Raw genomic sequence first — 24,837 nt, 5'->3', positions numbered from 1 at the left:
GACTGTGGCGGCAAACAGTGCTCACTGCAATGCACGACAGGCTGAAGAGTCCCCCGCTGATCTGAAGCCTTCATGAAACGAATGTGCTAGTCCAGACCCAGGTCCTACATGCCCGCATATTGAAAGAAGAAAGCGATAGCGATGTTGGTCGACCGTCTTGTTCGCCGATTCGTCCTAACCTCCGAAAAGAATATCCTTGGGCAGCGAATCAAAGCCGAGTGTTGGTTCCTGGGAGATGCCATTCGCCAGTGAGCAGAGCACCCGGAATCTGATGCCGTAAGGAATAGCTGAGGTCATGGAGGAGCGAGCCCGTGTACCGTGCTCGTGCCCCAGTAATTGTCAGCAACTACCGGCCTTCCTCTTTTGCATGCCAGGGCTCGAAACCATGCGTAGACCGCTCTCGCCAGAACAGATGGAAGGCGGTTGTGCGACGTCTGCTGCACTTTCATAAAACATCTCCACCAAGCAGCTAGGTCGAACCAGACTGCCGGGCTACGCACTGCCTCGCATTGTCCCAGCCGGCACTCGAGATCACTAACCGGTGAGCCGAGAAGTGTCATGACCGTTGGGCCGGTGCCGGTCACCGAATGGTAGAGATGAGTGGCGCTCTTGGCGGAAGGTCATTGCGCGGCTGCTGACGGTAGCCAGTTGGCAGGGAGGCGGAGCGGGAGGCGTGAAGCAGCATTGAAAGTACTTCTCCGTTATCCTCAAAGGGCAGAAAAGGGAGTATCGACATGGCAGATACTAGGAAATAATGGTCGAGAGCTTTTCGGCTCCTGCGATACGCACGGAAATATTCTCCATGCGATGCCCAACGCGAAGATCGGTGCAGGGGTTTGCATTTGACGTCTCCGAGCAACTGTCCGAGGAAGAAATGTCTGCCTTGTGGACTCGGGCTGTTTGTGACATTTCTAATGGCCATGTGCGTCGTACCAGCATCCGCGTTGCTTTATCAGGTGTACTGTATCCAACAGCATGCGAGGCCGAAGATCCCGCATCCTGCGCACACATTGTCGTGGCGCGATGCCGTCGTCGTCTTGGGGTCTACTGCTGTTTCATTATTCGATCAAGATACCGACATTCGCTCTGGGCAATGTCAACGATCTAGTCTCGTGAGAGTAGGCTGGACCTTGCCAATTCTCAATGTGATCTCCAGTGTCTACGGGCGGAACCTTTGTATCTGACATCGGTATCCCGAATCCGCAGCAACGGTCTGAACCGGACGTAGGTCGAGGGTGGCGATCGGAGGCATGAGAGGTACTCGTTGACAAGAGTGTCATGGTGGTCGGGACACGTCAAGCTGTCTGCATCGTTCCTGCATTAGCTACATTCAGGGCCGGACCTTAGTGGCTCGCTGTACCCGAGCTCGATGTAGTGCTATTGTGTACCACGGACTGTGACCTACCACGGCCAGGGCGGCCATTGGTTCACAGTACGTCTTCATCGAATGGCGCACGGTCGGGGAGGAAGCTCATGCAATGGTGACATTGGGAGTCGTGGCTACCCGCTCAATGCGCAAGGATGCCAACGGAATGATATGTAAATCTACATCTATGCATATATTTGTATTGACATTGGACTGCCCACTCTGCATCTCACTCCGGGGTATCATGCGAGCCTGAAGACTTCCCCCTGCTAAACCAATAACCCACACCGCTCGTACACCACATCTACACATCAAAGTCCTCCCCGTATTCGTCGGGATCGAGCCAACCTCGACACATCTCAACCGCTCGCGTCCACTTCTTGAACATCTTCGCAGACTCTTCTCGATTGATGTCAGGCGTGAAGATCATTCGGTCCTTCTGATTGATAGCTTTCAATTCATCGAACTCCTTCCAAATATCGACGGCAAACCCAGCCGCGATAGCAGCACCTAAAGCGGTCGTCTCTCTCATCGCGGGTCTGTCGACGTTGATCCCTGTAATGTTCGCCTGCGTCTGCATGCAAAGATTGCTGTTGCACATCCCACCATCAACGGCTAATGCGGCCAGCTTATGGCCAGAGTCTAGCTCCATGGCGTCCAGAATGGCCTTGGTCTGGAAGCATACGGCTTCGAGTGTTGCTCGAGCTATGTGGCCGCGCTGCGTGTGTTGAGTGATGCCGAAGATTGTGCCCTTCGCATCGTCAATCCAGTAAGGCGCAAAGAGGCCTGAGAACGCAGTTACAAATACACAGCCACCATTGTCGTCCACGGAAGCCGCAAGCTCTGAGATCTTGTGCGAGTGCGTAATAAAGCCCATGTTATTCATCATGACTGCGGACACATTAGCTTCGAAACGACCTACCCGACTCTTGATTGAATACTTACATTTCACACCTGAGCCAGCAACAGCAACAGACCCCTCGAGCGCATAGACTGGCTTACGGTGGCCGCCAAAGTCATATGCAACGGTCGCAAGCAGTCCATGCTTGGACACAACCGGCTTTTCACCAACATTATATAGTAGGAAACATCCCGTACCGTATGTGTTCTTTGCGGATCCAGGGCTAAAGCCCTGCTGACCTACAAGAGCAGCAGACTGATCACCGAGACAACCTGTAATTCTCATACCTCCGAGGGATCCCCCGACCATCTTACCGTATGCACGAGCATCCGAGCTAGGCACGATTCGCGGAAGATGGACTTTCGTCTTGTCAATTCCGAAGAATTCTAGCAGAGTATCGTCGTATTGGCAGGTATGCAGGTTCATGAACATCGTCCGGCTTGCATTCGTTGTGTCGGTTACGAAATATTCGTTGTCCTTGCCATTGAAGTTGTACAACAGCCATGTATCGACGGTTCCGAACGCTAATCGTCCCGCCTCGTAGGCCTCCATGACTTTCTCGTCGTGATGCAATAGCCAGACTAGCTTGACAGAGGAAGGATATGTCGACAACGGAAGACCGGTCATTTGTGCGATATTCAAGCCCAGCCGTTCTTCCTTGTCCTTCAGGTCTCTTGCAATGCCTTTCGTTCTCGTGTCCGGCCAAGCAATAGTGTTGTATAACGGCTCGCCGGTCTCCCAGTCCCACACCACAGCTGTTTCTCTCTGATTGGTTATGCCGATTGCCCGAATGTCTGCAATATCATGCCCTAGTTCCTTAAAAGTCGCCGTTGCTTTGCTGACACATACCTCAGCCGAGGCGATCAATTCGTTCGGGTCATGCTCATGCCACCCTGGTTCTGGATAATGTTGCTTAAACTCATGCTGATGGCTCGCGACCGGCTGCCCTGTCCCGTCAAATATAATGAATCTTGTGCTTGTCGTCCCTTGGTCTATACTACCAATGAAGAATTGGGAGAGTACGTTCTCTTTGCTACTCGTAAAGCGAGGTAGTCCAGGTCGTCCGGGTTGCGATGGTTCGATTGTGACACCTTCTGCGTGAAGCTTCTCTTGTTGCCCGCGTACCTCTTCGATTTTGGCACTGTCTGAGGGAGATTGTCCTTGTTGCTCAGCCTGCAATGCCGACTGCCCTGCCTTTTTCATGATCTCGTCATTAGCTTTCTGCTCGTTGAGCTCGTTTGGCGACTGCTTGTCTTCGTTCCTCATCCCTTCCTCATACTCATCCGCACCTTTTTGTGGGAAAATGACAGCGCTGGCTGTTAAAGACATAGGAGCGATCAAATTCGATCTGCGCTTCGTCCTCTACTGCTGTGAGATTGATTGCAGAAGCAAGGACGACGGTCTAATTGAAAGGTGCCAAAGGAGGGAAGCAGAGTAGCGAAAATGGTCGGGATTAGTCCTACCAAGTTGTTCCATTGGATCTCACCATACTTATCGCACATTTGCATATGATGTGGAACGCACGATTGATGCCCGCGTGACGTTTCCTGGCAGGGCTCGGGGTCTCTCAAAAGCAAGACCCACTGTCCCACTGAAAGATCAAAGACCGACAAGAGACCGTGTGTGTTGCCAAGCGAATGTCCACCCGTACGCCCTGGCCAAAATCAATCATCATAGTTGAAGACCGCGTGCTATGAAGCAAGTCGGATGTTATGATATTGTTAAAAGTGGCATTAAGAGCTATGGGAGGAGGAGTGCATGATTCAGAAAGTTCACCAGCCGTGAAGCTTGTTTTGGCCCATGCTAGAACGACAAAATACACACCCTCCATCATAACAAAGTCTATGTCCTTCGGAACGCAGTACAAAGATGAGCCTCGAAAGACATACGCTCTTTCGGCTGTGAGACCTCAAATGATTACCTGATATGGCAGAGAAAAGAGATAAGCTCGGGCGATCTCCCCCAAGCCTCTTCCACCCTCCACGTCCCGAATGGCCTCCGCGGTCGACGATCGATTGCCAGCTTCGGCCTCCAACGCCACAGTCTCTCAAGCATGGTAGAGTTCTTCCACCAAGTGCACCCCTCACGGCATCTCCAAGACCTCGTGTTTCTGCAGCACGCTTGACCAGCCGCGACGTAGCGCAAAGCACGAGGATGGAGACCATAAATCGTCTATAAGAATGTGGTTGGCAAACTCGAGAATACCTGTTATTCTTTCTGCTACGGTGTTTTTCCTCGTAGCAGCATCACTCTTCGCCTATCTCCTCAGCATGCACGACGCCTGGAGCCGCGGCGCGGCCAGATTCATCGTCCTGGCAGCACTATCATCGTCCGCCCATGCCAACACTGGTAGGACAGACTCCCAATTGTCAGCTTCATTTATTCTAACGTCTGCAGTGACAATTGATCCGCAGCCCAAGCAGACACTGACCTCATTCGGTGCGTCTGGAGCATGGTGAGCATGCACATCATACCCACCGTAACCACTCTCCCATTGACTTCAGTTGAACAGGTGGCCGAACGATCTGGTCCACTTTCCCCCAAGCACGCAGACAGCTCTCGGCGATTTCCTGTTCTCGCAAGATGGTCTATGGCTGTCCTCCTACCGCTACAATATGGGCGGTGATGGTGGCGACGATACCCAGGAAGTGACTACGAACGGCTCTCGGGTCGAATCTTTCCTACTCCGCAATGGCACCTACGACTGGAATCGCGATCAAGCAGGAGTCAAGTTTCTGAAGATGGCTCAACAATATGCAGTCCCGTACGCTTCAGCCATGCGAGCAGTAATTGGCAATCTTACTGACCCTGTCAACAGATACATCACATTCTTCGTTAACGCAGCTCCTTCTGCTATTGCAGGCAATGGTGCGGCATGCGGCTGGAGCTTCACTGCAGACAAGATCACCTCGTTTGCGGACTACATCACTACTGTGCTCTCTTACTGGCTTTCGCATGGCATTACCGAGCTGAAATATATCAGCCCGATGAATGAGCCAGACAACAACCGGTCAGACTGTGGTCAAGAGGGCATGGCCGTCGTTCCGTCCCTGCGTGCACCACTATTCAAAGCTTTGCGATTAGCACTGAACGACTCCAGCGCTAGTAGCGTCGATATCATCGGCGACGAGACTAGTCGAGTGGTGGAGCAGGCACTACCAGAAGACCCAGTAAGTATACCCTACCCGAACGACCGATCCGGATACTAAAGCGAGATCTTAGTACTGGCTTCCGGCATCAGCTCCCGATCTCTCGAATATTGCGATCCATAACTACGATTATCCGGATGATGCGAACCTCACCATATACTATGAGTCAATACGGAGCCTGACTGGTGGCAACCCACCACCTGTCAAATTCACCGAAACCTGCTGCAGTACCACAGCTGGTAGCGGACCATCAGTGTTCGGCGCACAATACGATCCGACAATGGCGAATGCCTTGATCGTGGCACGCTATGTGTGGCAATTCCTAACACTGGTCCAAGCAGAATCTTTTGATTGGTGGACCGCTGCCACAACACTGCCATGCTCGCCGAAGATCGATGGCATCCAGTGCGCGACGTCGATCAACGAGACAGCAGGCTACAATTCAGGATTGGTGTACTACGACCCCAACTATAATGAGACACGGGACTTCAACATCTACTACACTAAGCGTGCATTCATGCTCAAGCACTTTGCCTACTTTCATCGCCCTGGCAGTGTTCGCTACGACATTCCGCAGCAGCAGCTTCCGTCTGGAGTGAATGCTATCGCGTCCAAGATGAGCAGCAGCGGGAATAGCAACCAGCATTTTTTTGGCTGGGGCTGGGGCTCCGGCTGGGGTCATGGTCAGGGTAGTGCTGGCACGTGGAGTGTCTTGTTCATGAACAACCAGACCACTGCTGTCAGCATCACATTGCAAAGCCCAGATCCCGCAGCCTCTATGACTAGGCTGGTTCAGACCACGAACCAGGACGACTTCGTCGATGTGCAGATTCCGAAGTCGTGGCGTGGCGTTGTACAACTAGAGCTTCCGGCTCAGAGTCTTGTCACTGCGCAATTCGCATGATTTGATGGCCTTCCTGATTTACAAACTACCGAATGCTGAATCTCTTGAGTCACGAACGTCGACAACGCAACGGCGCTTCCTGAATCACTGTACATAAGCTGCAGCTTTCGCGGTATCTATATCATTCTCTTGAACAAGACGTCGCAGAATACCTTCCATCTCGTAGCATGTTCCTTCCTTTTGACACTAGACATTGGTGGCGTCCAATCATCTGGTGTCTTCTCCGCTCCATATCAGCCTAGATTGGTATGTCATCACCAGACCACCCACCTTTTTTGATCCTCTCCAACTACCCTTCTATACCACAGTTGGAGGATCAGATTTTCCATCGCCGAGGCCGCATTCACGATGCTATCTCGTCTCAAGAGACTTGTTCAAAATGAGGCTCAAGATCGATCAGTCCACAACTCGGCAATGCAACTAGACACTTCCAAAGCGTCCATGTTCATGGCACTTCCATCTGAACTGCGTAACGAAATCTTCGAATGGCTCGCACTAGGAACTGCCTTGAATCTGGCACCCAAAGGCCGCAAGTATAGCAAGCCCGTGGCGCCGTTACTTGTGTGTCGACAGTGGAACCGTGAATACAGCCCGATCCTTCTGGCCAACGCAAGGCTGTCAATCCGCGTGGTGGCACATCTCGACTTCAATGTCGTCGCTACATACCTGGATGCCTTGCCGGAAGGGAAGGTCAAGGCATTGTCGGCGAATCGAAGGCTCTTCGTGTTGATGTCTATCACGCAAGTACCGGAACAGCTCGACCTGGAGAATCTCGACACATGGATGTCATACCGTTGCAATGAAGTTGACCATTCCGCGCCCAACAAGGACGCCACAGATCGACAGCGCGCAATCGTAATACACTACGAGGGACTACCCAAACCTTCGCTCATGTCGACTGGCGTTGCAAACAACAACCTCAACATGAAAGTAGCTCTACTCTCCTCCGTCATTCGAATGATACCACGGCTGGGTGGTAAGAAAGCCAATCTGCCTGAGAAGGAACGCATGATTGTTGACCTTACACGCGGCAAGGACAACATGATAGGCTTGGTAAGAACAGACGAGGATCGAAGGATCGAAGTGGATAGTTCTGGTAGCGACGCACTTGAGGACATCCGGCGACAATTCTTACCTCTGCAGCTTCGATAGTCGTCAAAGCTCGTTAGACGCATGATTTGGTGACCGACACTGGCCCTTTCAATGATAGCAGGATTGGCTCGCCATCTCATGAGTTTCGCCTGATGTATCATGATCAAATGTGCGACATGATGGAGGCTAGGGGGAGCACTTAGGATACTGCGTCCAAGATACAAAATCAGCACAACCCTCTCTCAAGAGATCCGTATTTAGTATGAGCGTTCTGCCCAAATGAGGTTCGGTGCCGAAAGCTATTGGCCACAAAGTACTCTAGTCTGTGCATAGGCAGGATCGGGTCAGCCAAGAATCGTATCTCATCAGGCTATCACTCTGGTTGCATCGTCCCAGTAATCTGGGCAGCAATTGTCAGCTCGCCCTCGCATTGGCAGGGAATCGAATCTGAGGCGTAATACTTCATTAGCTACCAGTTTAGCCTGCAGGGAGGCTCGGACTTCCCACTGCCGCTGCCGCAGGCCGTCTCGGATATGTGGGGGATTACTGTCTTGATAAAGTCTTTGTGGACCGCCAAGTTCTGTATGGTGTAAAGTCAACATATCAATGCGCATGCGCTGTTGCGGCGCAGATATTAGCTCGTTGGAGTATCTTGCACAAAAGTTCACCGCGCCATGAAGCTCATGCCGCGAATGGGGATGGTCGTCAGGGCGAGCGTGCGAGTCCACAGATGTTCAGTCAAGTGTGGGCTGCGAGCAATCAGCGAACGAATTCTGCCATCAGTGGCTGAGATGAAACAATTGTAGATAGCAGTCCGAAGCCGCGTTCTAGATCCAAGTCCGCTTTAAAGGTTGTAAGGTATTGCGCTTGATGTGGATGTACATACCCGAGCTACAAGATAGTTGTGCACGATAAGCCGCTATGCCTAGTGGTTCTCACGCATAGGCAGATATGCTGCTGTAGCGATCCTCATCCTCTTACCATACAACCACAGAGGAATGCTGTGGTCACGATTAGCGTTACATTCAGAGTAGAGGCGAAAGAATATATAGACTTACACAAGAAGGCCGAATATGCCCATCAGCATACCAAAAATCCCAAATGGAAGCGCGGGTCCTGCCACACCGACCCATTGAGCCACAAAGAAGGTCCAGGCAAAGGAGACTACTGATCGAGAGATGGTAGTCATGACGAAACAGTCTGCCGAGATCGAATGGTAGCTGTCCAGCAGGTAGTTGAAGCCAATAGAGGGGATCTGCATGATACCAAAGCCGACCATGCCATAACCGACGACCATACCAGCCCACGCATGTGGAGATGGGTGCGTAGCGGAGAAGCCAAAAGCCCAGATGCCTGTTGTAGCCAGTAAAAGTGCTGGGAACATGGCAGGAAGACGAGATTCAGGCTCGGCAAGACCATGAGACTCCTTTTTAGCGCTTCTGGTTGTCAAGCGATCGGCCAAGAAGTATGTGAAGAGGAAGCCCAGGAAACCTCCAATAAGTGCTCCGACGTTTAGCAGTCCTACATTCTTGCCCCACAGGTACGGAGGCATGGCCAAGAAGACAGGACCCACGGTTGAGATCGTCACGATTCCACCGAGCAGACCGCCGTAGTGCAACATGACGACCCAGGTGCCTGGGAATGCAAGACTGCGCCACGGATCCACGAAGTGCTTCAACAGGTCGCCACGGTAAAGTCCAACCTTCATGCTTTGGCCAAATGATATGCTGCCGACGGGCACAGGTCGCTCGACCGTTGAAACCTTCGACTTCTCTTCAACGATTGAGGCCTCGCCAGTCACGCTGGGGTGCTGCTCGGCGAGTAGGTGTGCGTGGCGATCAAATAAGGTCTCCGGCACGAGGAAGATCTCCAGCAGTAAGTTGAAGGCGAACAGCGCCATCGTTATCCAGAAGACGTATTTATATCCAAGATTACCAGCGATGTAGGCTCCAGTAAGACCACTGATGAAGCTACCGCAGGCAAGGAAGACTGTGTAGATAGCCTGCAGAGACACATCAGTAGTGTATGGCATTCCGAGATCATTCGACATACCATAGCACGCCCACGCTCGTGCACAAAGAAGACATCGCCGACACAGTCCGGAGCGATGGTATCAGCTGGCCCGAACCCGATACCCTGAATCACTCTTGCTGCAAGAAGGCTGTTGAACGACGTAGCCAGACCGCCCCACATGCTCGCAAAGATGGAGATAAGCATCGAGATGATCAGAATTGGCCTACGCCCAAAGGTGTTGCTCAACGGCACCCACCAGATGTTCGAACATCCGATCAGTAGGACATTGACAGCAACGAGATGGGCAAGCTCGGCCAGCGACCGTGGTGGTAAAATCTGATATTGTAGCAATGGGAGCGCTGGAGCAATCGCGGCTGAGCCGAAGCTGGCGAGGAAGGCGAAGAGAGACATGGTCAGAAGGACAGCGTATTTGCGCCATACTGGCCACTGAGGAGCGGTATCAGTAGATACGATCTCACACGCGTGCAACCGTACATACATTGAGCGGGTCCAGAGGACTCTGTGTAGGCTGAGGAATCAGAACAATCGTGTCCGAGTTCGTGTCGCGCCCAGAACGCGTGCGGTGAAGTTCATGTTCGACGAGTCGTGAAGTTCCAGGAGGCTCAGACTCTGCCAACTCCTGCTTGGACAGCTTGAAGGCGTGAGCCCAGCCTGCCATGTTCGCTGCTAGTAGACTTCAGTACCCAATGTTTGGTCGAGGGCGACGACTGTGGATCGGAGAAACTAGACAAAGAGGGAGCAGAAGGTGGAAAATGTACGACTTCTGCTGACCAGTCAAGGCACCGTGCGTGATATAGCATGATTAGTCGCATGGTTGAGACGACTGTGCCTCGTCGCCGTTAGCATGGGGTCTCCGCAGGGTCCCTTGGTCGCGAGTCGGATGCGTGTGGGGAGCAGGCACCGCAATGGATTGTATGTGGACACTCCGTTCAAGGTAGACTTTTGACTCTCGCCTCGCGCCGCTTCTGCAAGCCACGCATATTACTAGAACTATTGCTTTGCGGAGGCGAGCTCTAGATCGGTCACACCCACTCGGAATTGGTACTCGGCAGATAAATTGGCTGTGTATTGCAAAGCGGTCTGGGAAAGTGCTGTGCTTTTCTTTGAGACTCGGCCCTTGATCTACCGCGTTTGCAATCTGGTTGTTTTGTCAACAACTTCGGCGAAGCGGAAAGGCAGATACACCAGACAAGCTGAAAGTGTTGTGATGCGGACGACATACGCTAGGGAGCACGGCCACGGCCACCATCCAGCACTTTACGATGCGGGAGATTGACAATGGATATCGCGCTGCGTTGCTGGGGATTGACGTGCCTACCCTTCCGTTTCATGGCGCTGCATATCAATGTTGGCTGCGTAACATGCGCAGCACGCTGTCCTGTATAGATAGGTGGGTCACTTGTCAGAGCTCAAGACAGGTCTGCACTCATGGTACGTGATCCATTTGGATACTGCCTATGAGCTAACGATATTAGCAGGATCTGACACACCTGCCTTCACATCCACCAAGATTTTCACGTGCTTGTCCTTCTCCTTGATCTGCGACAATGGTCAGACTCCACTCAAACGTCACATGAAGTATACCCAATCACGAAACTTACCAGAGCCCAGTAGCCGTCGTTGACAATCCGATCCATCTGGATCCTGCTGGTGATCATTTGCTCTGGCTTGATCTTGCCCGCTCCAAGAGCATCAATGACACCCTGGAAGTCTTTCTTCTGGTAGCCTAGTACAGCCTTGTAGTTTGCTTCCCGGAAAACCAGCCAATTGGGATTGAAAGGTATAGACTGCATCGATATCAGTATGATACTATTACGTTTCCTGAAGATACGTGATCTCACCTTCTCCCAGATGGCAACGTTGACAACAGTGCCCCGGCTCCGGACAACCTTACAAGCGGTCTCAATCGATTGTGGGACGCCAGCACAGTCGAAGGCGATGTCGGGCGGAATATGGCCACCAGTGAGCTCCAAAGCGGTCGAGACGACATCATGCTTCGTCGGATCTATGACATGATCCGCGCCAAAGTCCTTCGCGAACTCTTGTCGACGTTTGGCGACCTCGACACAAATGACCATCTTCGCTCCCCGAGCACGAAGGCATTGGATGACCGAGAGACCGATCGGACCTCCACCAAAGACCACGCACTTCGCTTCTTCTAATTGTGCGATCGGGCTAGCGTCTACAGCATGCCATGCCACAGCCAGAGGCTCCACAAGAGCGCCAATATCGAGTCCAACATTATCTGGCAGCGGTAGACATGCTTCAGCCGGCACAACGACCTCCTCACTTATACCTCCTCCACCTCCCGATAAGCCAACAAAGCCACCGTTTAAGCATACATTTTCAGCACCGGATGAGCAGGCACCGCACTGAGCGCAATAGATCGTTGGCTGCACTGCTAGCTTTTGTCCAACCTTGAGACCGGAGCTCTCCAGACCACTGCCGAGCTCTTTCACAGTACCGGAGAACTCGTGGCCAATAGTGATGGGGATCTTTTCTTTAGTGACTGGATGTGGTGAGGTGGGTGAGAAGCTGGGAAAAGTGTATCAGTACTGCGGATTCGAAGGGAGAAGTGCCAGCCACGGACTTTGGCCCTCCCATGAATTCATGTAGATCCGTGCCTGGTCTTGGTGAGCACATTCGACTCTTCTGTGTGAGAGTGTTTCTAGTCCAGCTACTGACCACAGATGCCAACGAAAGCAGGCTCGACTCTGACTTGACCGGCGCCTAGCGTAGGCCGGGGGATATCGTCGACGATACGAATGTCTAGATGTCTCAGCATGTAGGCATGATTTGTCGTATTGTAACAGCTTCCTCATACCTTCCTTTCCATAATACCTTGCCGCCCTCATTTTGTCAGCTGCTGAATGACAGAATAAATGCTACAGGAGTACGAAAGTGATTACGACAAGATCCCGTGAATGTCTACCGGTGCTGAAAAAGGCATAGATACTGTCCTATGTGAGAGGATATATGTAGAGGAACGAGGCATATCTCCATTGTCGTTCGCTGTTCGGCACGACCTTGTACCTTTTGTCCTGGTGCCATACATGCTTGAGCAAAGGCAGCTCCTCAGGTCCGAAGTCTCCGAAACGCCAATGGCTTTCTGTTGCTATGAGCTCTCGCTCAGCCGTCTCGTTGCACAGCTTTGTACTGCGGGGAGAGGACGCGGGGTTGTTGACAATTGTGGAGGCAGGTCCGTTAACCAGAGGAAAGTCTGCCGGAGGTCTTGTTCGGACTCAATTTCGGAAGGCACAACCGCCGTACAGGCGGTCGCAACGGAACCCTTTCGTAATTCCGCAGAGATGGCGTGGATCTCTTCCGGCCCAAATCGACATCTCAAGCCGGCGGCAGAAAAGCACCGTAAAGGCCAGCCTGCACAACAGCATAAACCACAAACCCTCTAGCAATCCACTCCGGCCTCGCAAAAGGTATCCGATCATAATTCCCAAACAACCTGAACATCCCCTTCGTCGCTTTTCTCTCATCGCCACCACCACGTCGCACTTGCTTCTCAACCCTCGGACTTGCTCCTCCCTCCCAGTCCATAAGACATATTTCCGCAGCGATAATGAAGTACCAGACCGGGTAGGCAGAAGATATCCGATTCAGGATCTGACAGTGGAATGTCGTAGCTGCCAACGCAACAATCACGAGTTGTGGCAAGGCGAAGCGCGGGAGACAGTGTTGGAAGACTTTCTCCGCGCGTGTTGCCGGGATGGGAGGATACGGTTGGAGTTTTTCATCTGCTTTTGTGCTGCCATGTAGTACGCGATTGATATGGTGGACTTGGAATAGTGATGGGAAGGTCGTCTCGACCATCAGCCAGCCGATAGGAAATGTGAGTGCGAAGAGCGGGAGGTTGGACACTTTCCAATAACGTAGGAAGCCTACATCCCAGTAGTGGGATTGTACGAAGCTGTAGATGCTCGGCGGCATCTGATCACACCAGGGTCGAGTGTTACCTGCTGTGCAGAACTCCATGTAGCCATGGACCTGCGGCGATACATAGCCGACAGCGATCAGGGATCCAGCGATCAAAGTGGCCAGAAACCTAGCAAGACGCTCAGTGTCTCTCACGCGAAGAGCGGCAGGCAGATCCTGGACCATCGCCGCAGCATCCCATGCAAATACGAGGCCGCTCAAGAGGCCATTCGATCGTACCATAGTAGCCAGCGTGAACCAGAAGCCAGCAGAAATGGTGTAGACAGCATCGATCTGATATGCATCTGCGTAGTTGGAGAAGCGGTTGTCAATGGCGCTGATGTAGCAATACAGCCCGAGGAAGCTCAGAAGAGCGAAAGCGGACTCATGATATCCGGCAAGCAGAAAGATACCAGCAGGCGAGATGATGTGAAGGCATGCTGTCGTGAACGCCATCTGACGCTTCCGTGCATCATTTGCAGGCGTAAGAAAGTGAACAAGCTTGTAGAGCACGATAGTAGCCATCAGATTCGAGACCACGGAGATGAGGATCCCTGCAAGCGCAGACTTGACGACAGACGAAAGTGGTAGATAGGAGAAGAAGACTGGAAGGAAAACACTTAGCCTGTGATACATGCCCTGACACACGGATGGCTACGCACCTCTGGCGACGAAAGAGGTCAGGCTGGACATGAAGCTACTGAACGCTCGTTCCTGCTCATAAACATATCCTCGCGTGGCCGATGAGATAAAATAGATCGTGTCCCATCGTGTGAGCTTACGGACCATATGCTCGACGACATATGCGAAGGATGAGTTGAAACCACCACGATGTTGGTCGAATAGTATGGCCGTGCTCGTGTCGTAGCCGTCGAAGCCAGGACATGCGATGGCGATGGCGAATAAGGTGAACTTCAATTGGCAGTAGAGTTCTAGTACTCGTTGGAGGCCAGTCTTGTCGAGTGCTTGAGCTGCTTTGCCTTTAGGACGAGCCGGCTCACCTATCCGTGATGGACTGATGTAGCCCCACAAGACGCTCATTGTATGGTGCTGTTGTCTGGGCACGAAATGGGATACAACGTACAGCGGAGTGCGTCCGAAGCCTGTCGTGCAATCGAATGATTGCGCTTGTCGGGCAGCCCGGTGTTGTGAAGAGCGATCCTTCGAGCCCGATGAGATGGCCTGAGACTCGCGGGTATGATCGCCAAGGCCACGTCGTCTTGAGCTTCAACCGTACCTCGTATACAATACGGTCAGTGCCAAATGGAGAGAAGTAGATGCAGATGATGAACCAAACACTTGCACAGTTTCAAGCTTCCTGCTGTCTCGTCCTCGTCACCACTCCGTCTTGGCGCCGGGCCGATCGATCGCGAGAGGCGGCTGAAGAAGTGGTCCCATTTTTATGCATATTCACAGCTGATGCACCAAGCGGGTAGCTGTCGTGGAACGCAGGTGTGCAGAGCAACAAAGGCTGGCTAGAACCAAATTATCGTAAGACTCGCGAGTAGCCGCGTATGACCATTATACAACGCACCAGCAAACATCATCATTTCAGACCACTTCGTCACTACTTGTGCGCGTAATCGAGGGGCTGGCATGCTCTGATTGGTGCGCAACTCTGGCTTTCGCTGGAACGGGTGTGTTGATCTTCTGTGGGGAAAGCGTCGTTGGCCTGGGCAGGGCTTCGAGACAGGATTCGAGGGAGGCAGGAGAGCAGGTTGGGGCTCGCCAGTATCAGTATCATCCGACCAGGCATATGAGTTCTTGTTCATTACTACCAATACTGATTCTAATACTTACTGTCGTTGTCGGGAATAGAGGCATTGTAATCGTAGTCCACCACTTCCCACTCTGCAAGCTGTTGTGGTCGATGTGTGGAGCTCGAAGCAATCATGGCGGCCGCTGCAGCACCTACGCCTGCATCATCACCACTTTCTGGGTTCGCGAGATGGGTGCCCAGTCTACCCATCGTCAATCTCAACAGCCTCAATCCATTCGCGACCAGCGATAACACGAAGCCCTCATCCGGCGAAGCAACTGGCCGCTCGTTTCTGTCGATACTGAACAATGGCACTACCAACGATGCTTCTGCGTCTCGCGAGACGTCGCCGACCCGGAGCAATATCATGTTTGAAGAACCTCACGGACGGATCAATAGTGAAGATGGCGATTCTCGGGAAGGCAGCTTGGCGGATGAACGCACAAGCCGGAGAAGGACCAATAAGCTCAAGACAACCTTCTCCGTATGCCATCCACCACCAACCAATCTGACCCGACACAAGCTACATCGTCGACCGCGAAGTCTGTTGCAGCTACATCGGTTGTCGCCAGATGCTCGGCCAACACCAGCGTTGGAAGTCATCCCGAGCGCCAATTTCAGCGTTCGACTGACCAAAGCCATCACAAAAGTGTTCCGGGCCAAGCATGGCCTATGTCCGAACGACTTTGTGGTTTTGCGAGCTGAGAAGTATGCGGGTAATGATGATGTAGTCGACGAGGAGCAAGAGACTCGGGACATCATTGGATTGATCTGCAATCGCAGGAAAGAGACAAAAGAGGAAGGCATGGTCGAGAAAGCGAAAGTCAAAATCTGTTTGGCCACAGGCATGGAGTGGGAGGCGTATCCTCTGATCAATGGTGGTTACGAATTCTTCACGACCGATGAGCATGGTTTGGGACTCACAATGCGATGGGTGCCAAAGAAGAATAAGGACGGCAGCAAAGCATTGAGCAAGGATGGTACGAGGAGATTCAACTTCAGCACCATAAGTCCGAACACCCGGAGACATCCAGTGATAGCGGTCCTGAGCAAGACTGGCGTGGACATTTATGATACATACAAGATGCCAGACCCTAATGCATCTACACCTACACCCACGCCAACGAGAAATTCGAGTTCTGTGCTCGCCGATGCCATGGAAGAAGAGGGCGCGGGCAACGACATGTGTGATACGGACGATTCCCTTCGCGAGATCATTGCCATGACCGCTATATGGGTGACATTCAAGGAGGGATGGTCTCCGACCTTCCGGTATGACGACAAAGAGGCTGGTGTGGCTCCACAACGAGCTGCGTCAGGTATGAGTGCGCCATACTCTCCCACCAAATCGAACGCGAGCCCAATGGCAACACCTCCCGGCTCCCCAACCCATGCTCAGCTCGAGAAACGAGGTAGTATCAAATCTGTTGGCTCAAACATTTTCCGCCGAACCAGTATGTTGAGCAGAGACAACCGGATGAGTCAGACCTCATTACCGGAAGAATATCTCGAAAGCACAGGTCTTGAGCGAGCAGGAAGTGTCAAGAAAACAGGGCGTGCGCGAGGCGATAGCACTAGCACCGTTCTCGTCCACCGCGCAGCCAGCAACAGACGCAAGAACAACCAGCAAGCGACTTGGCGACCGGATCTACTTGCTCAGCAGAACTCCTTGACCGAGACTAGCAGAGAGGATATGCATACTGCGGCCACCCCTACTAAAGTCACGGCTCGTCCAGATAGCATCTGGGATTCTCCCGCCGAGGCTGCGTCTGAAGGTCGCAAGGAGTCTGCTGCACAACCGCTTATTCCGATCCCAACAACGACGACTCCAGGCGAGAGTGCGCCGCCGTCGCCTTCGACGAATCGCACAGCGCCACGGACGCTTGAGGCGGAGAAGCCTGCCGAAAAACGTATTAGTGATGCGACTACAGAGGCTTCGTCGAGCGCAAGTGTGCCACAAATTTCGGCGTCGCAGCAACAGAAACAACAGGTGAAGCAGGGAAAGGAGAAGGGAAAGAAGAAGAGAAGTTGGCGGAAATTGTTCTGTGGTGTTGGTGGCGATTATGATGGTCTTTGAAGATGTTCTGAGGATTGTAGGAGAGCAAGGCGTGTATCAGTAACGACTACTTATGCTGTAGCATATTTGTATGAGTACCAGACTCGAAAAGCAACTATAATTTCCGCAAATTGATCGAATCCAATGCTGCGTGTATTCCAATGCCTTGTCGTTGCCTATGACTAAGCGGCGAAATTGGTCGGGACTTCGGCTAGCCATGCAATGCTTCTTTCCAATCCCCTCACCTCGCTGCTCTTTTACCCGTTCTCTAATGACGAACAAGGCAAGTCTTCGGTAGTGCAAGCTCATGGTGCCGTTGCGAATGCTGTGCATTACAGCTGCCATCTCCGCACGTCACTGGTGCAAAAATGTCGAAGGCGATGACGATGCGAACGATCTAGAGAAATCACTAGAGAGCCTAATTAGCTAGGATCGATCAAATGGTACATGTAGTAGCTTGCAAAGGTAGGTGATGGTCGTTCACCCTTCCACTCGTGATTTCACCAACTTAACGAGATAATGCTGGGACTTCTAGCCTTGGCTGTCGCTTCGCTGCCTTTGGCACTGGCACAGAACACTACAGATCATATTGTCGATCTTGGCTATACCAAGTATCAGGGAGTACTGAACCAGAGGTATGCTTCCACAACAGGTCTTCTCGATGCAGTGCTGATGTCGAATATAGCGTCGTACAATACTTTGGCATAAGATATGCTGCGGCCCCGGTCGGAGAACTGAGATGGCGTGCGCCTATGGACATTGAGAGCCACGGTGGCTACGACCAATCGGAGGTGCAGTCAGCTACCGAGCGAGGTCCCATCTGTGTTCAAGGAGCACCGTACTGGCGGAACAATCCTACGCTGAACAGTACTGGGAGTGAAGACTGCCTGTTGTTGGATGTCCTGTCACCACAGCAGCCGGTCAATGCATCGTTGCCGGTCTTGGTGCAGATGTACGAGTACATTCGTATGCCCAGATTATGGTAGCTGCTAATATGAAAACAGACATGGAGGCGGCTATGATCAAGGCAATAGTGAGAGCAACCCTGGCTATCTAATCGTCAACCAGTCTCGAGGACAAATGGTCTACGTCTCGATACAATACCGTCTGGATGCCTTCGGCTTCTTGAGTAGTGCTGAGATCCGAGAGAACGGCAATGCCAATGCTGGCCTGCTTGATCAACGAGCAGCCCTCATGTGGGTCCAACGTAACATTAGGGCGTTCGGAGGAGATCCTGCAAAAGTGACAATCATTGGTGGAAGCGCTGGCGGAGGCAGCGTCATGGATCAAATGATCCTTTATGGTGGTGTTTCCAATCCTCCGTTCCGAGCAGCCATTGCCGAATATCCATGGTGGCAGAGCTACAAAAACAACACAATCCTGGAGATGCAGTATCGTGAGATGCTGACAGCGACGAATTGCTCTACGCTAGCATGTCTTCGAACTGTCTCATCGGAAACTTTGATTGCTGCCATGCAGACGTCCCTTGACACGGGCTACCTCAACAAAGTCTACGGCTGGGGCGATTTCTACTATGGTCCAGCAGTCGACGGCGATGCGATTCGCGATTTGCCGTCGAATGAGTTCAAGCAAGGACACTTTACCAAGGTGCCGCTGATTGTCAATCGTGATGGCTTCGAGGGCTACAATTACTCGCCGAAGAACGAGACGACACAGGAGCAGGAGACGACTGATCTGCAATTGATCTTCCCTTACGCCAAACAGTCGTTCTTTCAACGTCTGTATCAGCTGTATCCTGCAACCGCCTTCAACAGTACTTTATTTCAGCGACAGTCGATATATGGCGACTATATTATCGAGTATGTTATAAAAGATCGTGGGATGATATCTATAAGCTGACTTTGATTAGCTGTCCCACTTACTACATGGCAACCGCAGCAAGCGACTGGGGCCAGCCGACCTGGAAACTCATCTTCAACGCCGGCTCCCAGCTCCACGGTGCCGATGGTCCTTTCCTGTGGGGTCCACAATCCGCAGCCAACAATCAGACGCTTGCCAGCATCATGAAAGACTGGTATCTGGGCTTCGTCCTCAATCTGGATCCGAATAGTGTCAGCTACTCTGGCGTTGCGAAGCCGCAGTGGCCTCAGTATCAGTCGCCTTCGACCACGGGATTCAGCATCATGGATGTGAATTACACTATGATGGGCGTGATCCCGGATATGGATGCGAATGAGAGGTGTGACTTCTTTCATGGACAGAGCTATGTTGTGCGGAACTAAAATAGGGAGGTCTCAAAAACTTCATGGTTCTTTGCAGCATGATCGCATAGCTCGCATTCATAAGATCTTGATCACCAACAGACCTCACGAGATGTTATGCTGGCCACCCTGTACAGTGGCTGTTTGGAACGTCAGATGGGAAGGGGAAGAGAAAAGTGCCCATCTCTAGTCGGACTTGCTAATAATTGCCGAGTCTGCGTGGTTCAAGTAGAAGCCTCATCGAAGGAAGGCACAGATCTGTAGACTCTGTTTACGTCCCCTAGCTACGGTAGAGAGATGCGGGTATTACAGTAGCAGGCTTCTAGACGTACGCTAATGGGGCAATGTTTTGGGAGCTCGTGACTCCCGGTATTAGGTCTCACGTAGTCCAGGCCTTGCACGTGATGAGTTGATCAGTGATCACATAGCCGCACCATCGCATATTGCACGAGTCAGCGGACCGACGTGGCTGGAGTCTCTCCACACAATGCCGGCACACGACCCAGTTTCGGTGCCCACGTCCTTCCGGAGGCTCGCTCACGAAGAACTGGGGTCACAAAGTCAAAGGCCGATGTACTCAAGCGGGAAAGAAGACATCATCCATGCTCCTTTGGTTCGCAGGCCGTCATACCATACCATGGATCCCCGCATGACATATGTTATGCCCATGGGGCTGTGGAGGCCAAGCAATGATGTGCGAAGGCCGATGCTAGGCTAGGTAATGCCGAAAGGCGAGTAGAACGAAGTTTTGTACAGATACCGAGATGATACAAGGTATGGTATACTGCAGGTATGGTTTCATCTATCAGTAGTCTGCTCATCTTCACACCTTACATCAGACGATATGCAGTACTCAGCATTGCTCCTTAGCGCGGCCTCCGTGGCGTCTGCATGGCCTGCTCAGAAACCATCGACGACTGTCTCGATACCGAACAATGCTCCAGCCGGCGCAGGGGTACCTTTGGAGAACTTCGTCTCCTTCTCTATCGAGTTCTCATACTTCCCGGACTATGCTGGCAACACCTCCAACCCCAACACCTTCTCGAGTAATCTACTCGAGAACATCAAGACATACAGTGGCTCCAAACCATATATTCGTGTTGGTGGCAGCTCGCAGGACAACGCCCTCTTCGTCCCAACGCAGACTGAAGGTGCCATCCTCACCTTCGCGTCTGCAACAGCAGACCAGCCTTCGAACCTCACCTACGGCCCGAACTTCTTTCAGTCCTACCACACTTGGCCACAGACAACATTCGTTCATGGGCTCAACCTGAAGTACAACACGACCGCCGCACACCAGGCATTACTGGACTCCATCCCCTACGCTTGTGCTTCGCTGAGGGGTCAGCTGCTCGCCTGGGAACTTGGTAACGAGGCTGATCTATACGCTGCCTTCCTTGGTTCTGCCGAGTCTCGACCTGCTTCGTGCAATGAAGCTGCTTATGTGTCGGAATGGCTCAACCTCACTCGAAGCATACGCAGTGCTTTGCAAACCAGCTGTCCAGATATGGCGAAGAATGGCTCGTTCGAGTGGTATGCACCCTCGTTCGCCGCATCCCAAGGCCTTAGCGAGCTTGACCAGGTCAAGACGTGGAACGCTGGTCTTGACGCTGATCAGGACCTGAAAGTGTTCGCCTCTCACCAGTAAGTCCATCTCGCTGTATACACAACTTGCGTGGTGACTAATCATGTCAACAGCTATCAAGGAGTAGCCACCAACCCTGGTATCAGTCTCCAAGGTACGCTGATGAACCACACAGCCACCATCGCCTCTGTCAACTACTTGGCCAACCAATCAAACTCGCTGCATGCTCAACCATCTTATCCTTCGGACCTCCCGTTCATCCTCGGTGAAGGCAACTCTCTCGCGCGCCAAGGCGCTCCCGGCCTGTCCAACTCCTTCGGCGCAGCTCTCTGGGGCGTAGATGCGAACTTGCTCATGGCCTCCAAGAACATCCGCCGCTTCCATATGCACCAAGGCACCAACTATCGCTACCAAGCCTGGCAGCCCATCAACACTGCACGCGTTACCAAAGGCACAAAGGCACCGTACTACGGCAACGTGGCCGTGGCCGCCTTCCTCGGTGATCTTACGAACGCAGCCAAATGCCCACAAGTCGTCAATCTCCCGCTCTCGAGCGACTTACAAGCTGCCTATGCCAGCTACATCAACGGCCAATTGTCCAAGATCATGCTCATCAACTTGCAAGACTTTAATGCCACGGCGGGTAACAACTACACCTCCACTAGCCCGAGAGGTTCAAACACCTACAGCCTTCAGGTCCCGTCCTCATGCAATGGCAAGACGGCTTCCGTTCAACGTCTGGTCGCCAATGGCAGCGACGCAGTGACGGGTGTCACCTTCGACGGATACAGCTATAATTACGAGCTGGACAACGGCAAGCCCGTACTCTTGAGGAACGTGACACGTGGTGAGACTCTGCGTGCTGGGTGGGGAGGTATGAGCATCACCGTCCCCGATAGCAGTGCCGCACTCATCAACTTCGACGGCAAATCTGGAGGATGGGCCGGATGGTAAAGTGCTGGGGTCATTGATGAGACGATTACCACGACTACAATAATATGCCCCGCCTCTTGCAGACAATTACGAAGAGATGTACATACATAACGAACAAAGCTTTGCCATTCTTACCTTCACCCTCCCCGCAAACAAAGAGGATCGTATTTGAACGGGTTGTTTTATGGGTTGGATTATACATTGCGCTATTGAGGTACTTGAGAGATTAGGCGCTGACAGAACAAAGCACGCTCAATACGATAATTTTATTTCTCATGTTGAGCAGAGTACACTACGCTTCAGCAGCCGCGGCCGGTGCCTTTTTCGCAGCAGGTCTACTCGGAATTGGCTTCTTAGCAACAGGTGTTTTGGCGGCAGGAGAAGCAGATGGCACGGTCTTCTTGACAGGGGCAGCTTTAGGCGGAGCGGGCTTGGAGGCAGGAGCTGCAGCAGCAGGTGTTTTCTTAGCTGGAGGGGGCGCCGATGTCTTAGGTGGTGGCTGCTTCGGGGTAGTCGTAGGTGTCTTGGTTGCGGCCGGAGTGGCCTTGGGAGGTATCGGCTTCTTGGTTGCTGTCGTGGCGGGTGTAGTAGTGCTTGGTGCCTTCTTGCTTGGGCCGGGAGTTGGGGGGATTGGCTTCTTCATGGCTCGGGGAGCAGTGGTGGGCTTCGTTGCGGGTGCTGAGACAGCATCGTCTGCATCTTCTGTTTGCGCTGCGGATGCAGCAGGTTTCTTGACTGGCGGTGGTTTGGCTGGGACCTTTTTGGCTGCTGCTGGCGCGGCAGGTGTAGCTGGTTTTGCGGGAACCTTCTTCGCCGCCGGTGCCGCTTTCTTCACGGGCACTGGCTTTCCGGTCGTTTTGCTCACGGTCGAGCTGACGGTGTCGCTATACCCCTGCGCCTGCTGCTCGGCGTACTCGCCCGTGCTCTGTATCGTCTCTCCCGCTTGTCGGGAATAGTCTCCGGCCATTTTACCAGCATTGTCCAGATTACCAGTCACGTAATTGCCAGCGCTATCAACGTATCCATAGGCCGTGTCTCTCGCACCCGTCACGTACTCGCCGGCTTGATTATAGTAGCCTGTAGCTGTGTCCTGCGCAGCTTGCGTGTATCCGGTTGCTGCATTTTGAGCTGCTGTGGCATACCCAGAGGCAGCATTCTGTGCGGATGCTAACCAGCTAGCCATGGTGAGGTTTATGAAAGTGGTAAGTTTGGTGAATGTGGATTGATGAGTTGGTTGAAAGGTGAAAGGTGAGAAAAAGGAAGAACAGATTTGTACCCACCTACCTGGTTGTCACGCTCTGCATCACTGCCTTGGAATCCTGGTTCTGGAACATTTGGTAGGTGGCTGGTTTGTTGCACAATGACGCAGGTCCCGAGGACACGGCACGTTGTGGAGGCGTTTCCCTCTTCAGCTCTAGCACAACCTTAATATGTGCCTGCAGAAACTCCTCCAACTTCCTTGTTATGTACACAATTGACTATCATCAACCAGTAAAAGATAACGATGCGGTTTAAGCTAATCTCCGTGGTCCTGGTCGGGCTCTTCGCCACCAGGGTTGTCTGCTCGGAACTCTCGGGTACGCAAGAAGTTCTAGAGACTAATCGCTACCAACGCCCCGACACAGGTGTGGGCCATTTCAGCGAATGGAGCCGCCTGCAGAAGAAGCACTTCTGGGAAGACTGGCAGCGCGACAAAGCCTCAGAATGGGTGCTCGTAATGGGCAATGAAGGTGGGGACCTGGACAGCATCACTTCCGCCCTGGTCTGGGCCTATCACTTGTCTCACTCTACGCAGAATACCTCGGAACCTATGAAGGCCGTGGCATTACTGCAGACACCGTCTGATCAGTTGGATCTACGGCCCGAGAATAAACTGGCTTTGAGTTATGCTCATATGTCGAGTGAACATCGGGACTTACTTAACGTTAATGAGTTGCCTGAGGATGTTGAGACGTTGAGTGAGAAGCTGAAGGGGATTGTGCTTGTTGATCATCCTAAGCCTCTGAGGAGATGGAGCGATGCAAACATCCTCAGCATCTTCGATCATCACACTGACGTTGGAGCGGCATCTGATGCATCACCCCGCGTATTCGAGCAGGTGGCGAGTTGCACGACCCTTGTTGCGAGGCAAATGCTTGATGAGCTGGAGCAGTTGGACGAGGAGTACCACATGCCGCATGAGTTGCTGAAGCTGGTGCTCAGCGCTATCGCTATTGACTCGGATGCCTTGAACCCGGCGAAGAGCAACAAGACCGACAAAGAAGTCTCGAAACGGATCTTTGCACGCAGTCACTGGGCTCACAGACATCTACAAGAGGTCATGAACGAACTGGACGAGGAGCTAGGCGACGCAAAGAAAGACCTCGGAGCTCTCGGACTTCGGGATTTGCTACGACGAGACTGGAAGGCTTCGTTCGTGGATACGCCTTCGCCTCGCACACCTACAGTACATCTCGGCTTCGCGTCCATCCCCATTTCAGTAGACGAACAGATCAAACGCACAGAGTGGCAAGAATTGTTCAACTGGTTTGCCGTTCATGCTGCGTGGACGGCGGAAGCGAGTACCGATATCAGTGTCTCGATGAGCAAGTGCAAGACCACGCAACCGAAGATCGTGGGCAAGAAGAAGAAGATTAGGGAGATCACGCTGGTAGTGCGGGATGATATTCGTGTGGACGATGCGCAGGCGGATGAGCTGTTTAAGGTGGCGTATGACGCGATTGTGAACGATGAGCAGCTAGCTGTCAAGCCTTGGCATGGTGCTGATAAGTTGGGCAAGCGACAGATGGTGTGGACGACTGAGTGCGAGTCTTGTTCGAGGAAGTATGTTGCTCCGCTGGTTGAGAAGGCTGTTAAGGCTTGGAGTTGAGATGTTTCGTGTATAGCTCCAGATTCTAGATGAGAAGAAA

General features: G+C 52.5%; 11 protein-coding genes across 11 annotated transcripts; 6 read left to right on the top strand and 5 right to left on the bottom strand.

Annotated features, from left to right (window-relative positions):
• Positions 1–1,670: 1,670 nt before the first annotated feature.
• GUT1_2 (Glycerol kinase) lies at positions 1,671–3,596 on the bottom strand (the record flags this gene model as incomplete). The annotated part of the gene is made up of 2 exons (XM_064840026.1): positions 1,671–2,257; positions 2,312–3,596. 2 exons carry the CDS (start codon positions 3,594–3,596, stop codon positions 1,671–1,673), a joined length of 1,872 nt encoding a protein of 623 aa, XP_064692347.1.
• A 941-nt stretch (positions 3,597–4,537) lies between these two features.
• LTS14_007333 (uncharacterized protein) lies at positions 4,538–6,320 on the top strand (the record flags this gene model as incomplete). Its single annotated transcript, XM_064840025.1, has 4 exons — positions 4,538–4,616; positions 4,665–4,722; positions 4,780–5,437; positions 5,490–6,320. The coding sequence occupies 4 exons, from the start codon at positions 4,538–4,540 to the stop codon at positions 6,318–6,320; spliced, it is 1,626 nt and encodes a 541-aa protein (XP_064692346.1).
• Positions 6,321–6,734: 414 nt separating this feature from the next.
• Positions 6,735–7,472, top strand: LTS14_007332 (uncharacterized protein; the record flags this gene model as incomplete). Its single annotated transcript, XM_064840024.1, has 1 exon — positions 6,735–7,472. The coding sequence occupies one exon, from the start codon at positions 6,735–6,737 to the stop codon at positions 7,470–7,472; it is 738 nt and encodes a 245-aa protein (XP_064692345.1).
• Positions 7,473–8,337: 865 nt separating this feature from the next.
• Positions 8,338–10,104, bottom strand: LTS14_007331 (uncharacterized protein; the record flags this gene model as incomplete). Its single annotated transcript, XM_064840023.1, has 4 exons — positions 8,338–8,413; positions 8,471–9,414; positions 9,465–9,872; positions 9,925–10,104. The coding sequence occupies 4 exons, from the start codon at positions 10,102–10,104 to the stop codon at positions 8,338–8,340; spliced, it is 1,608 nt and encodes a 535-aa protein (XP_064692344.1).
• A 565-nt stretch (positions 10,105–10,669) lies between these two features.
• On the bottom strand, positions 10,670–12,231 carry LTS14_007330 (uncharacterized protein; the record flags this gene model as incomplete). Its single annotated transcript, XM_064840022.1, has 5 exons — positions 10,670–10,824; positions 10,937–10,985; positions 11,048–11,233; positions 11,288–11,955; positions 12,132–12,231. The coding sequence occupies 5 exons, from the start codon at positions 12,229–12,231 to the stop codon at positions 10,670–10,672; spliced, it is 1,158 nt and encodes a 385-aa protein (XP_064692343.1).
• A 557-nt stretch (positions 12,232–12,788) lies between these two features.
• Positions 12,789–14,414, bottom strand: GPI18 (ER membrane glycoprotein subunit of the GPI transamidase complex-like protein; the record flags this gene model as incomplete). The annotated part of the gene is made up of 2 exons (XM_064840021.1): positions 12,789–13,978; positions 14,036–14,414. 2 exons carry the CDS (start codon positions 14,412–14,414, stop codon positions 12,789–12,791), a joined length of 1,569 nt encoding a protein of 522 aa, XP_064692342.1.
• Positions 14,415–15,265: 851 nt separating this feature from the next.
• LTS14_007328 (uncharacterized protein) lies at positions 15,266–17,209 on the top strand (the record flags this gene model as incomplete). The annotated part of the gene is made up of 1 exon (XM_064840020.1): positions 15,266–17,209. One exon carries the CDS (start codon positions 15,266–15,268, stop codon positions 17,207–17,209), a length of 1,944 nt encoding a protein of 647 aa, XP_064692341.1.
• A 498-nt stretch (positions 17,210–17,707) lies between these two features.
• On the top strand, positions 17,708–19,431 carry LTS14_007327 (uncharacterized protein; the record flags this gene model as incomplete). Its single annotated transcript, XM_064840019.1, has 4 exons — positions 17,708–17,823; positions 17,874–18,140; positions 18,193–19,008; positions 19,059–19,431. 4 exons carry the CDS (start codon positions 17,708–17,710, stop codon positions 19,429–19,431), a joined length of 1,572 nt encoding a protein of 523 aa, XP_064692340.1.
• An 823-nt stretch (positions 19,432–20,254) lies between these two features.
• On the top strand, positions 20,255–21,949 carry LTS14_007326 (uncharacterized protein; the record flags this gene model as incomplete). Its single annotated transcript, XM_064840018.1, has 2 exons — positions 20,255–21,054; positions 21,109–21,949. 2 exons carry the CDS (start codon positions 20,255–20,257, stop codon positions 21,947–21,949), a joined length of 1,641 nt encoding a protein of 546 aa, XP_064692339.1.
• Positions 21,950–22,220: 271 nt separating this feature from the next.
• Positions 22,221–23,262, bottom strand: LTS14_007325 (uncharacterized protein; the record flags this gene model as incomplete). The annotated part of the gene is made up of 2 exons (XM_064840017.1): positions 22,221–23,103; positions 23,213–23,262. 2 exons carry the CDS (start codon positions 23,260–23,262, stop codon positions 22,221–22,223), a joined length of 933 nt encoding a protein of 310 aa, XP_064692338.1.
• Positions 23,263–23,432: 170 nt separating this feature from the next.
• Positions 23,433–24,797, top strand: LTS14_007324 (uncharacterized protein; the record flags this gene model as incomplete). The annotated part of the gene is made up of 1 exon (XM_064840016.1): positions 23,433–24,797. The coding sequence occupies one exon, from the start codon at positions 23,433–23,435 to the stop codon at positions 24,795–24,797; it is 1,365 nt and encodes a 454-aa protein (XP_064692337.1).
• Positions 24,798–24,837: the final 40 nt, after the last annotated feature.

The sequence above is a fragment of the Recurvomyces mirabilis genome, assembly GCF_035927965.1.
Source record: "Recurvomyces mirabilis strain CCFEE 5264 chromosome Unknown scaffold_20, whole genome shotgun sequence".
NCBI lineage: Eukaryota > Fungi > Ascomycota > Dothideomycetes > Mycosphaerellales > Teratosphaeriaceae > Recurvomyces > Recurvomyces mirabilis.
This window is presented reverse-complemented; position numbering and strand designations above follow the sequence as displayed.